The sequence below is a fragment of the Diachasma alloeum genome, unplaced genomic scaffold (genome assembly GCF_001412515.2).
Source record: "Diachasma alloeum isolate Michigan unplaced genomic scaffold, Dall2.0 Dall_scaffold_00546, whole genome shotgun sequence".
In the NCBI taxonomy this organism is placed as follows: Eukaryota; Metazoa; Arthropoda; class Insecta; order Hymenoptera; family Braconidae; genus Diachasma; species Diachasma alloeum.
In genome coordinates, this window is record NW_021680678.1 from 106964 (window position 1) to 120484 (window position 13521).

General features: G+C 40.2%; 2 protein-coding genes across 2 annotated transcripts; both read right to left on the minus strand.

The window, feature by feature from the left end:
* Positions 1-342: 342 nt before the first annotated feature.
* Positions 343-2223, minus strand: LOC107043044. The gene has a single exon (XM_015264344.1). It carries the CDS (start codon positions 2221-2223, stop codon positions 343-345), a length of 1881 nt encoding a protein of 626 aa, XP_015119830.1.
* Positions 2224-2413: 190 nt separating this feature from the next.
* Positions 2414-4075, minus strand: LOC107043045. The gene is made up of 3 exons (XM_015264345.1): positions 3873-4075; positions 2859-3654; positions 2414-2740 (listed from the first exon to the last, which is right to left on the minus strand). The coding sequence occupies exons 1-3, from the start codon at positions 4073-4075 to the stop codon at positions 2414-2416; spliced, it is 1326 nt and encodes a 441-aa protein (XP_015119831.1).
* Positions 4076-13521: the final 9446 nt, after the last annotated feature.

Here is a 13521-nt window from a genome sequence, read left to right on the forward strand (position 1 = left end):
CCACATTTGAAAGACGCACGTAGCGGTAGGCACCAACATGGCAACAGCGCGTTCGTTTACTCCAGCGGCGCTGCGCTAACCGTGCGATGAACGAAGGCTGGCGGCCGAGTGCGAGTGATCGAGGGTTAATAGAAATATTTACCTAGCGAATTGGTTAGAAAATTCTATTGGATATCTATTGAACTCTCAATTAGTTTTTTCATTTATTTTTTTTATTTAAGCTTCCAAGCCCCTTATCGGGCTCATTCAGCTGTCAAGATAGAAATACAATTAATTATTTACATCATAATATATTATTAAACTTCTCGTGGAATTAGTCCTCTGCGATGTCTTGTAAGCACATTAAATTTGAATTGAACAGTTATTCAAGAATTTTGAGATTGCTTTGATGTCTCGTCGCCTGAGGGCACCTAAAATGTCCTGGATGTTTGGTGGGCCAGGGTTGCTTTTTCTGATCTCTTTGAGGAGAGCTTTCCTGTCTTCTGCATACTGGGGACAGTTCCATAGTATGTGGTCTAGGTCCTGAACTTTATGTCCGCAAGGCCACGGAGTAGGTGGGATGATGTGGGTCCGGGCTAATGAGTTGTTCAGGTTGTAGTGGTCAGCCCTTGCTCGGTTGACCCATACTATTTGTTCTCTCTTGAAGTCGGGAAATCTCTCAAACCAAGGTTTGGCACTTCTGGAGAAAAACTGTTGGAAGTATGCTTTCCCTTTTGGTTTTTGAGTCTCAGGGGAGGCCATTTCTACTATGTGGTCGATGGTGTTTTGTTTCATTTCCCTCTTGAACAACTCCGTGAAGTCGGTGAAGGGGATTCTGCTGATGACAGTGTCCGCTGCTGTAGTTCCCCACTTGGCTAACCAGTCTACATATTCGTTGCCCTCGTACCCAGAGTGTGATGGGATCCAGACAAATTTGATGAATCGTCTTCTGTCACATGTTTCAAGAAATTTGTTATATTTGATTCTTACTTGGAGCAGGTGGTCGTTCTCTCTGATGGTCATTTTCGGGTGCTCAAGGGCTTGTAGGGCGCTCATAGAGTCTGTGAGGATGTAGAAATTTTTTTCAGGGTGATCCAAGGCTGTATCCATGGCTATGTGAAGAGCGAGACATTCTGCTGTGTAGACAGAGCACTGGTGGTTGAGGCTGCGAATGATCTCAATATTGAGTCTTGGACAGAAGCAGGCTGACCCAGTGAAAGGATTCCCCGTTACTTTACTGCCGTCCGTGTAAATACAGTATGTGTCGTCATTCTCGCTGTCGATGATTTGTTGGATAGTTAATTTCTCTTTTTCATCTCCCTTGTTTTTTCCTGTTGATACATCAACTTTCATGGCGGTCATTACATCTCTATACCTGATTCTGTAGATGTTAAATTTGTCGTAGATGTATAGATTGGGAAGTAATGGGGTGATTTCTGCTAACCCCCAGTTCAACAGGCGCTCATATTTTTTTGCGTTCCTGCGTCGCCCTCTCGAAACGAAATTCCTGATAGTGTTGTTGAGTTGGAGTGATGTGTTGATGGAGATCTTGACAAGGAAGTTTTTGCAGAGAAATTCTGCTCTATGTTCAATGAGGGGAAGCTTTGTTTCGCCTAGTAGAACGTTCGTTGGCGTGGTTTTCCTATACCCCATTGCAGCCCGAATCGCTTCATACTGTAGACTCTCTAGCACATTCCTGAGTTTGGCAGTCTTAGGGTAGTAGATGAAGAGTCCATAGTCCATCACTGATCTGACGAAGCTTTTGTAGAGTAGTAAGAGTGTGCGGGGATCGCTCCCCCACCAGGTGCCTCTGAGATATTTTACTATGTTTAGAGATTTGAGACACTTCTGACGGACGCGTTCGATGTGTTGGTTGAATGTGAACCTCCAGTCGAACCAGACACCCAGAAATCTGGATGTTTCACACGACTGTATAGTATGTCCATCGACGGTGATTTCCGAGTGCCCAGGCGTGATACATTGGTTGTTGAAGTGGAGTAGTTGTGTCTTTTGAGGAGCAAGATCTAGACCCAGCTCTGCTAGTTTACCTTTGATTGCGTTGATAGCTCCTTCTAACGTGGATTCACAAATGTCCAGGTCTTGGTCGTGAGTGTAAACAGCGATATCATCTGCAAATTGTGATATCGACACCTTAGTTGGAAGATCATTGGTGATATTGGAGACATATAAAGAGTATAGTAGGGGGCTGAGGACACCACCCTGGGGAACACCTTGGTACACCATTCTGGGAGTTTCTTCCTGATTGATGGTTTGGATAAAACGTTGAGAGATCAGGAAACGAATGAATTTTAGCACCTTTTTGGGAAAGCCGATGCTGGCCAGTTTGCTGAGCAGAATTTGAGGGTTTACATTGTCGAAAGCTCCTTTGACATCTAGAAAGGCTGTTAGAACATGTTGTTGTCTTGCAAGAGCTTCATTGACCGAAGGATAGGTTCACCAGGTTGTTATGGCAGGATACTCCCTTGCGAAAGCCCGTTTGACTGTTGGTGATCTTGTCGTGGTGCTCTAACCACCAGTCCAGTCTGATTTTCAGCAAACTTCCAAACAGTTCGGCCAGACATGGAGCCAGAGCTATGGGTCTAACATCCGACCCACCAGTTTTGGGTATAAAGTGGATGAAGTGGTGTATCCAATCCTCTGGATATTCTTCGGCTCTGTAGAGGTTGTTGAAGATGTCCAGCAGGATCAGGTGATACTTGACGGGTAATTTTTTCAAGATGACAGTCAAATCCGTCCATGCCTGTGGAACGATGAGTTTTACGTGTGGACAGAGCGTAAATGAACTCTGTAAAATTGAAGTCAAAGGAGAGGAATGCGTTTTCTTGGCTAGCTGGAAGAAACTCAGGGTCAAATGGTACATGTGCTGGACTTATTTTGTTAATTGCTTTGTCTATGTTGTTGCGCCACTGTAGATTGTCGGTGACCTTGTTGTGAGACAATTTGACCCATTTGTTCTTGAGAATTTTGGAAGTATTCCATACGAAACTGCCGTTGCTTCTGCTGTCCAGACTCTGAGCAAACTCTTGAAAGTGTTGCCTTTTCTTTTTCTTGAATAGTTTCTTTGCTTGGGCTGAGGCTCGGTTGTATTTGATGCGGTCTGCTTCACTGTTCGAGTATTCCCATTTTCTCTCAGCAGCTCTTCGTAGCCGTTTGGCCTTGCTACACTCGTTGTCCCACCATTTGCACGGATTATCCTGTTCTTTTTGTCTCTTATTAGTCGTCTCGGGGTTCTTGGGCTTCTGTTCCCTCCTCTTCGGTGTGTGCTTCCGTATGGCTTCCTTAACTGTGTTGACGAAGGTGTTGTACTGTTCGACTGGGCTGCTGATGTCAAATTCCCGAGACAGAAAGGTCTCGTAACTCGTCTCCAGCTCCTCGTGGACTTTGTCCCATTCAGTGCTTTTTGTATAGATTTTGAAAGTCTTTTTCCTGTGGTAATTTTTTTCTACGCTAATTGTCAGTCGTAATGGGTAGTGGTCCGAGCCGCAGAGTTCGTCTCCAATGTTGTAGGTAAGCCTATCAGCTACATCGATGGTCGAAATAATCAGGTCGATCTTGGATTTCCTTCGATTGTCGCGAGGGTCCACGTGTGTGAGTGTTTCCGTATTGTGTATGAAGAGGGCTGGGTCCTGATCCTCTATTGCCTTCAAGAACCTCCTACCATTGGTATTCTAGCTCCAGCAGTTCCAAGCTGTGTGATGTGCGTTAAAGTCACCTAGGAGTACAGATTGTTCATTCTCATTAGCATAGGTGACCAAGCGGTTCCATCCCTCTTGGGACAGGGCTCCCTTCGGTCTGTAACAGACAAATATGTTTATGTTGGGTCTGGTGTTGGTGATTTTGATGGAGGCCAATTCGATATTGCTGCCAGGTACTTGGTGTCATTTATTATAAAGGCTATGCTTTGTCGAATGAAAATGAGGATGCCACCGCCGATGTCTGTCTCTCTATCCTTTCGAAATGTGACGAAACCTGCAAATTGGAATTTGGTGGGTGCCGTGGTGTTAGCACTGAGTCTGGACTCGAGGAGTATCAAGATGTCAAGGTCTTTCAGCCAGATTGGTATTTCTTCTTTCATTCTTTTTGCGCTTCGGCAGTTCCAGCACTCTATTCTAAGATTACTTTCAAAACTGTCTGATTCTGGAATCATTTTGGTTGAAGTATAATGGAATAAAGTGTTTATTGTTCCTCCATCCCTTTGGAGACATTGTCCTTTTCAGGAGAAGGGAGTTCTTCCGCGAAGTCCATCGCATCGTCAGGGTCCTCCGGAGGGATGGATCCGTCGGGGAAGTCAGTATCAGTCGTTGTAATTATCTCTGGGTTCATTGGAGCTGCTGGTTTTGGGGAGTTTTTGGCCTGGACGCTGAGCCTTTTGATGATCTTCGGGAGGGAATTCTTGAATCTTGGTGGAATTGCTTTTTGAACGTAGGTGAGCATGTCGCTCATTCCTAGAAGGTTTGGCGTGAATTTGAGAGCATGATTGACTGCGTTGTCTAGTTTTCCATAACCATGGAGATACTCCTGTACTTGTTTCAAGTTTAGTGGGAAATCAGTCTCGTCGTCCTGGTTCAACAGTGATTCAACTCCGCTCCAGTTCTCGTCCTTAGTTTTTTGATGTACTTCGTTTATCTGCTCTGCATCTAGACTGATCTTGGTTTTTTTAGCAATGTGTTTGCTGTTTCGTTCACTTCTGGTATTGCACTGCTCATCCGATTCCTCGTCGTCAGTCTGAACTCCGATCTTATGACCTGATGATGAGACAGTAGAGGGGGGATTCTTGTTTTTCCTCGTCACTGTGGTCCAGCTGCTCTGAGAGTTGGGTTGAAGATCATCATTGGTTTCATTGGCAGATGGTGGGAGAATCGGCTTATCGTGGGTGTTATTCCTTTGAGTACCGGATGAGGTGAGGGTCTGGGTCAGCGTTGTATTACTAGTATTGTCAGGGACCCTGGGTGTCGTTGGGGGAAGGGGCTCGTTGTTAATGTTTTCTGTCATTTGTGTGGATGATTGGTCATCTGTTATTAATTGGGGTCCTGTTACTAGGTTGAGTGAATTGAATTTCGAGGGGCAGTTCCTTGCGAAATGACCCTCCTTCTTACATACGTGATATGTGTTGGTGTCGTGGACGACGTACACCCAGGTGTCCTTGCCGTCTACCTGGACGGCAAATCTGGTGGGTAATTTTGGAACATCTTCGGGATCAATATAGGTTTGCCTTTTGGCCCAGTTAATATGACAGAGCTCTTTGTTTTTGAATCCTGCATTGACGGAGGTAATCGGTGCTTTTGTTATTATCCCACTCTCCAATAAAACCGCGATGATCACCTCATCGTCGACTTCTGGAGAGACTGGGGAGAATGTTATTCTTTTGCTCCTAGTGACGTATGGGCGAATGTTGACAATCTGTTGGGTTACTATTAAGTGATTCGTTGTTGTGATGAGCTCATCGACAGTTTGTTTGCTGTCGAGCCAGACAATGAGACGATTATTGATCGATGGTTTCAACGTGGAAATTTTGGAACCTGGGACATATCTTAATAGGGCTTCTAAATATTCTTCATAGCTAACTTGCACTGTGTTTTCAATGATGATTGCACTTTCGCAATTGATTTTCTTGGCGCGTTTCATCGCTACTGAGTAACTGACCTGGGAGCTATTTTGCGTGGATCTATTCTGTGGTGAACTTTGAGATGATTGCTGTGGTGTTGTTTCCATGTTGGTTTGAAGACCCTGGAACCAGGGAACTTCCAGCAAAGAACCGGGTTAAAAAAACCCCTGTCCTCCTCCTCCTCCCACCGACTTCCTTCCTCGTCTTCCATGCAGTTAGAATTATTGGTTTAATTGAATTCAGTGGCCTCAGCTTTGCAGCTAAGGCATGTTGAATGAAACCACGTACACTTATCGGAGCACGATCAAAACACGTCCGTACTGTACCGCGTCTCACACGGGACCCTCAATTAGTTTTTGGCCGATTCTATTGAGATGTTCAACAAAAAATATTCAATAGAAAAAGTCAATAGAATTCCATTTGTTTTCTATTTAACTTATTCTTTTGGGATATTTTCTATAGAATTTCCGCTTCTCTTGTTTGATTTTCTTGATGAGAACAAAAGGAAAATAGAATGAAAAAAAACTTGGAAAATTTGAGCCAAGGACATTCTATAGAGAATATCTGAAGAGGATATGTTACATAGAAAAATCGAATTCCACTGACTGTTTCTATTGAATATATTCTATTGAACATTTTACTAGAATCGGCCAAAACTAGTAGAAAATTCACAATAGAAATTCCTAACAAATTCGCTACATTTTTCTATTAAAATTTTTCATACGCGGTTCTTAAAAATTCTTAGGTTTTCAAGAAAATTCCAAGAAAATTTTCTGGATTTCGAGAAAATGATAGGAATGACTCTAGCGAACCAAGTTGATAGTTGGGCTTTCAATAATTTCCAGTGTTTGAGAGAAAATTGAGAGTTAGTTGAGGATTGGAGCGACGAGGAGTACAATGCATTTTATGCTAGCCCCTCTCAATATTATCAACTTTTTTGAAAATCTTTATTTCCAATCAACTTTTTCGGAATTGAAAATTAATCCCAGGACAATTTTAATAGATTTCTTTTTTCAAAGATAATTTGAAATGAAATTTCTAGTGAACAGAAATTTTTAAAATTAAATAGGAACAGGAGCCGAAAAAAGCGAAAAATGTGAAAATCGACTCTTGGCCATTCATTAGACCCTAGAAAGATCACGATCAAGGTTGAACGTGAGTCAACTTTGGGCTAACTCTCCATTGACATTTGGTCAACTTTGGGTCAACTTTAGCTTCGCCTTGGTTTAACCTTGGCTTGACCACGAGTCAACCTTGGCTTGACCACGGGTCCACCTTGACTTGACCATCAATCCACCTTGGCTTGACCATGGGTCAATCTTGGCTTGACCATGGGTCGACCTTGGCCTGACCATGGGTCAGCCTTGGCTTGACCATGGGTCAGCCTTGGCTTGACGATGGGTCAGCCTTGGCTTGACCATGGATCGCCCTTGGCTTAACCATGGGTCAAGCATGGCTTGACCATGAATCAACCTTGGCTTAACCATGGGTCCGGCGTGGCTTGACCATGGATCAATCTTGGTTTGACCACGGGTCAAATTTGGGCTGACAATGGGTCAACCTTGGGTTGACTATGGGTCAACCTTGGGTTGACTACGGGTCAACCTTGGCTTGACCGTGGGACCTGTTAATTAAATCTTGATTTAACCTTGACGAAACCTTGGTTAAACCCTGATTAAGCCGCGATTAAACTCTCATTAAACCTCGATTAAATGCTTTTTAAGTTATAATTTCAAAGCAAATGAGGCGATCGCCGCTATCTTCGAACTCGACCGAGGTAACAGCCGAAAGAATATTTTAAGCCTTACTTGAAAAGATTTCGGCGATTATTTTTTGAATGATCGTCGAAAAACTAAATTTGAAAAAAAAATCAGATACGCGCATACATACATATATATGGACATGATCTAAAAACTATATATTCGAACTCCTAAGACCAAAATTACTCACCCTAGCACAAAAAATGAAAATTTCAGATTTAACGAATACATCAGGGCTTGCTTTCGGAAGCAAAAAATCCGAATCTTAACTTTCACAAAAATTTTCCAGTAGATTGAGAGAGAATTAATAATAAAAAATCCTATTTTCATGAAGAAAAAAATTCAATTTTCAATTCCCATAGAAGGTGAGAGTAGATTGTGAGATAATTGAAAATCAAAAAAGTTAAGTCGATTGAAAGACAATAGAGAATAAAAAATCCAACTGTCAACTATTAAAAAAATAGAGAATCGATTCAGAGAGAGTTCAGAATCAAAATTCCAAAATCAAATTTTCAATTCTGAAAAAAGCTGATTGAAATTGAAGAAGTCACTAAAAATGATCTAATTGTCTATTTTAACCCGTCACTAGGTGCGCTATGAGCGATTTCCTCACAAAAATTTTCACTCCATAGGAATTATACCCTACAAGCGCCAATCTTTTGCTGAATTTTTTTTATATGCCTCAAGTAACTCTGCTATTTGGCTCTCGTGGTGATAAAAGTCGTCTATTTGTCAGGGTTGAGTAGAAAAATAATGTTGTCTTCGACACAGTCGAAATTTTCCACGTGTTACGGGTACGGCGCTCGTGCCGCAGAACGCCGAATAGCACTGTCTATGGCGATATTTGGCTCTATTATTACGAGAAGCCGATGAGCGATTTCCTCATCGCGCGTCTCAAGAATGATGATGGAACCGCGCACCTACTGACGGGTTAAAAAAAGTCGATAGTAAAGAGATCGGATTTGGCCTCGTCACTCCGACTCTCAACTGACTCGCAATTTTCTCTCAAACACAGGAAATTATGGAGAGTCCAACTATCACCTTGGTCCGCCAAGGATATCCCTATAATTTTCTCGAAAATCAGAGAATTTTCCTAGAATTTTTTAGAACGTTCTCGAACACCTTAAAATTTCGTCGAATTTTTTTTTTATTCGAGATATTGTTACAGGGGAGGGTGGGGCAATATGGACACCAGATTTAAATAATGAGTTGAATTCGATCAAATCTACTCTTCTGACTTCATTTGAAGGTCGGAAAAACCAACACATTCTCATAAGACTGCGTCATAAGAAAAAAACAGGGTAAAATGGACACCTCGATTTCTTCCTCAATTTCTTATGTTTTAACAATTTTATTCAATTTCTGAAACGCTAGTCATGATTGCGATTTTCAAATTGAAAAAAAAACATTATTTTTGACGTTCGCCGTGGGCGGTGGTAAATCAAAATTTTCCTTGCTCATTTATCCTACTCTCCGCCTATTATTTTATGGTGATTTCCTCTGTGAGTAGTGTTATGTCTGGAGACGTTATCAGCGTCGAGGACAACGGGTAAAATATTAAAATTGAGATATTCCACACAATTTGCTAAAATGATCCAAGATTTATCTTGTTTTAGTTTTTAAAGGGAGGAACGACGCTTGTGATATTTAATCATCTTACCTTCTTATTTTTGTTTTTATTGAAAGAGTCAAGCTGGGGAATTTCATAAGGAATTTTTTTACGGGACAGGAAGGGTTCTTGAAAGTAAACAAAAGATTTGGTTGTATCTGATAATATAATTCTCTGAAATTATTGAGGGTACATGAATTATTACAGGGTGAAAAGTTAAATTTTATCGTTATTCTCTCTAGAAGATTCACTATACAATTTTCAGTTTTTCAGAAGATATGGTACTCACTCAGGGGGAAGTTATATCCAAATTTCAGGTTGATTGAGGTGTTTTTCCTCTAATCACTATTATAATAATTCCTTTATTGTGAGTTTCAGTTCTTTTCTCGCACTTTTTGCACTGAACTTGTGGATACTCATGCACTGAGATAAACTTCCACTCACTGAGTTTATTTACGTGGTGTGAATTTAGGAGTTTTCGAATTGAGTACGTTAGCACTATTTAATTAATTTCAATTTTGATTTGTTCCTTTATGCGCGGATAAGTGGTTATTTTCGATTTTAGGGCGGTTAATCCCCAGATTAGCACCAACGATCGCTTTCCAAACCAATTAGATTTTCGAAAAGTCACCATAAAAGTAGTACCGATTCTAAGTTATCGAGTTACTACCGGAATTGAGTGCTACCCGATCGATTCCACGAACTATCTCCGCCGGATCTTATGTCTCCGAAATCTGGCTAATGACTAGTGTTTTTTTTTCGGGTTTTGCCGTGTGGCAACATTTTGGAATTCTTAATATTTTCGTGGCGATTTTTCATTGGATAGTATAGTGGGATCGATCGTTAATGGTGTTGAAATTTTCAGGGCGATGCACTGCGTGCTGATGCAGCATTTCGTGGCTATTGGGAACACCTTGGTTGAGAGACTTTAACGGTTTTTATAAGGAAATAAAATTTTGGATATTACAGTAGAAAAGTAGCCATCTTACAAATTTTGCAAATGAACAAAAGGTCAGATGAGTAGGGCGTGCAATTGATCATTGGAAAAAAATTAATAATTTCAAAGTTATTTCAAGAGTAAAACAGGAAATTTAAAGCTACTGTATATTTCAAACTTCAATGTAAAATTCAATAGAGTGAAAGTTTGTTTTGTTAATAACTTTCCCAACTCTAATTTTTCTTTATAAAAAGATACCGACACGATTCTGGTGGAAAATGTCCTTTGAAAATTTTCTTTATTTTTGAATAGGACTAAATTTTTCTGATGTCTATTTTACCCCACTCTTGAATAATTTCTCAGTTGTGGACTTTGCCAAGAAGCAATTTTTAAATATCAATTATTGAAAATGTTTTGAGTATTCATTTTAGTTCCGTCCATACAGATTTAGTAGGTGTCCATAATGCTGTTATATACCCACATTATTTCCTGATTTCCCACTTACGAAATACCCCCAATTTCCTAGATATCCTCAAAATCCTCTACAGCCTCAAATCCAGTCCCCATCCTAACCAAATAAGTCCGCACTTCCCTCATAACGCAAATGAAGCAATTAGGCTCCGACTGTCGCCAATGCCCCAGACGGACTCTAATATTTTGCTTTATTTATCGCTTTATTTATCACACACACCCACAAATTTCGCAAATGCTCCGCTATCGCGAATTTGCAACAATTAATCAAGCCTTTACTGCCGCAGTAACCGAAGAAAAAGCCCTTCGAATGCAATACAATCCACATTCTAAATGCACACATTGTGGTAGATTAAATCACACGAGTGATGATTGTCGCTTTAAAAATCCAAAATCAAATTTTTCCACATCACGCGAGCATAAACCAATCAATTTTTCTCAACAAAATTCTTATCAAAATTCTTTTAAAAGTCAAAATCAATCACAAAAACCAAATCGACCTAACAATCAACGATTTAATCAAAATTTGAATCGTTTAAATTCTCAAAAAACGTGCAATTATTGTAAAAAGAGTGGCCATGTTATTGAAGAATGCATAAAAAGATTTGCTGCAAATATCAGGAAAAACAGGGACACCGCATCTCAAAATCCACAACAATCAAGCATACACGTTAGCAATCCAATAAAAAATGAAAATTTTCAGATGGCCAGCCTTAATTCTCATCCACCAGAATTATCTGAGCCACAAAACGAGGTTCCGACTACTTTTGCAAATCTAAATTCATTTGCGTTCTACATCCCCTCTAATAACAGCGAATTAAAATACATTCTCTTTGAATCCCTTCACTCAGATGATCCTGATAAAATTCTCAAATTTTTGGTCGACACTGGAGCGGCCGTCTCTCTCGTAAAAGCCTCGAGTATTCGTAATTTCGAAATCGTTAATCGTAAGCCAATTATTCTCAATGGCATTAAGCCCAACGCGCCGATCATGACTCTCGGACAGACCGAACTCGATTTGTCGGTAAATTCTAACTCTTTTCTTAACAAATTTCATGTACTTAACTCAGATACGGGAATTCCATTTGATGGTCTCGTGGGACAGGACTTTTTTCAAAACCAAAATTGCAAAATCGATTACCAAAATTCGACTCTCTCAATCGATGCGATACCGTTTCCCTTACCATTACAAAGTAACGCCATTCTATTCGACAATGTATCACGATTAATTATCCAACCTCGCTCGGAAATAATCGCAAAAGTATCACTCATCAATCCTCTCGACCTTGACGAAGGTATAATCGCAGGTCAATTCCTCGACAAAGAAGAAAAATTATTAATTCCCACAGCTCTCGTAAAAGCGATAAATAAAGAAGAATCGCTTATTACAATTGTAAACCGATCGGCAGGAGAGAAAATTCTCCCAAAACCGCATTTACAGCTTTTATCTTCTCCTCAACAAATGAAAGTTTTTCATATGAATGAAGATAATTCAGAAAATTTCGAGAAAAGACGTGAACTATTACACAAAAACATCCGCACTGAACATCTTAATCTCGAAGAACAACAATCCTTAACTAAACTGTGCGAAGAATTTCACGATATTTTTAATCTCCCAGACGACGAATTATCTTGTACATCTGCGACCGTTTGTAAAATTCCCACGAGCGACAATATTCCAATTCAAGTAAAATCTTATCGGTACCCTGAAGTACACAAAAAGGAAGTGTCTAATCAAATAGAAAAAATGATCAAACAAAGAATCATAAAACCCTCTGTAAGCCCATGGTCGAGCCCCCTCTGGGTCGTCCCTAAGGAAATGGACGCCTCAGCTCAACAAAAGTGGCGCATTGTTATCGACTATAGGAAACTCAATGAAAAAACAATAGGAGATGCGTACCCTCTTCCGAATATCGAATACATATTAGATCAATTAGGCCATTCTCATTATTTCACAACACTTGATTTGGCAAGTGGCTTTCATCAAATCCCGATGCATCCCGATGATGCTCAGAAAACCTCGTTTTCTACCCCATCAGGCCACTATGAGTATACGCGGATGCCCTTCGGGTTGAAGAACGTTCCTGCAGTTTTTCAAAGATTAATGAACAATGTTCTCACTGGCCTTACTAGCAATCAATGCTTCGTGTATCTAGATGACGTTGTTATTTATGCATCTAGTCTCGCTGAACATGAAACAAAATTACGCAACGTGTTCAATCGATTACGCGAAAATAATCTCAAACTTCAACCTGACAAGTGCGAGTTTTTACGTGAATCTTGTCAGTATCTCGGGCATATTATCTCCAAAAATAGAGTTAGGCCAAATCCCAAGGAAGTCGAGTGCATTCAAAAGGTAAAACCTCCTACGAATCCTAAAGAAATTAAAATCTTCCTCGGAATGGCTGGTTATTATAGAAAATTTATCCCAAATTTTTCCACTATCGCAAAACCACTGACACTATTATTGAAAAACGATGTACCATTCGTTTGGACAGAGAAACAACAAGAAGCATTCGACAAATTAAAATCGATTTTAACTAGCGAACCGCTACTCCAATATCCAGACTTTTCAAAGCCTTTTGCTGTAACTTGTGACGGATCAAACCTTGGTATCGGTGGCGTCCTATTGCAAATTATTGATGGTAAAAATCTACCTATTGCGTATTATTCACGAACATTAAATTCTGCTGAACAGAATTATTCTACAATTGAAAAAGAATTACTAGCAATTATTCAAACGGTTGAATATTTCCGCCCCTATCTCTACGGACGAGAATTTATAGGCCTCTTCACAGGCCTCTTCAATGGCTATTTCATTGCAAAAATCCTTCTTCAAACCTCGTTCGTTGGCGTTTGCGTATATCTGAGTACAAGTATATTATCAAATACAAGCCGGGTAGAGTCAATTCTAATGCTGACGGCTTATCGCGCTTAATTTGCGATTCAAATCAAGAAAATGAGGCAGTATTTCTGATCAAAAGATCTGAGAAAACGTATCAAGATTTTACAAAATTTCATTATATGAATCAAGATGTGATCGATTACTCAAAAGAAGAAACTCGCCTCTCTAAATTGAAAGGCAATATCGTATTTCTTTGGTCTGAAGGTTTAGACAAAGAAAATCAATATTCAGAGT

Coding starts and splice junctions, on each gene's coding strand:
- LOC107043045 (XM_015264345.1), bottom strand. CDS start 4,075: ATGAAAGAAGAAATACCAATCTGGCTGAAAGACCTTGACATCTTGATA. Junction 3,655..3,872: donor TTTATAATAAATGACACCAA/GTACCTGGCAGC, acceptor TACCAATGGTAG/GAGGTTCTTGAAGGCAATAG. Junction 2,741..2,858: donor ACAAAATAAGTCCAGCACAT/GTACCATTTGAC, acceptor ATCGTTCCACAG/GCATGGACGGATTTGACTGT.
- LOC107043044 (XM_015264344.1), bottom strand. CDS start 2,223: ATGGTGTACCAAGGTGTTCCCCAGGGTGGTGTCCTCAGCCCCCTACTA.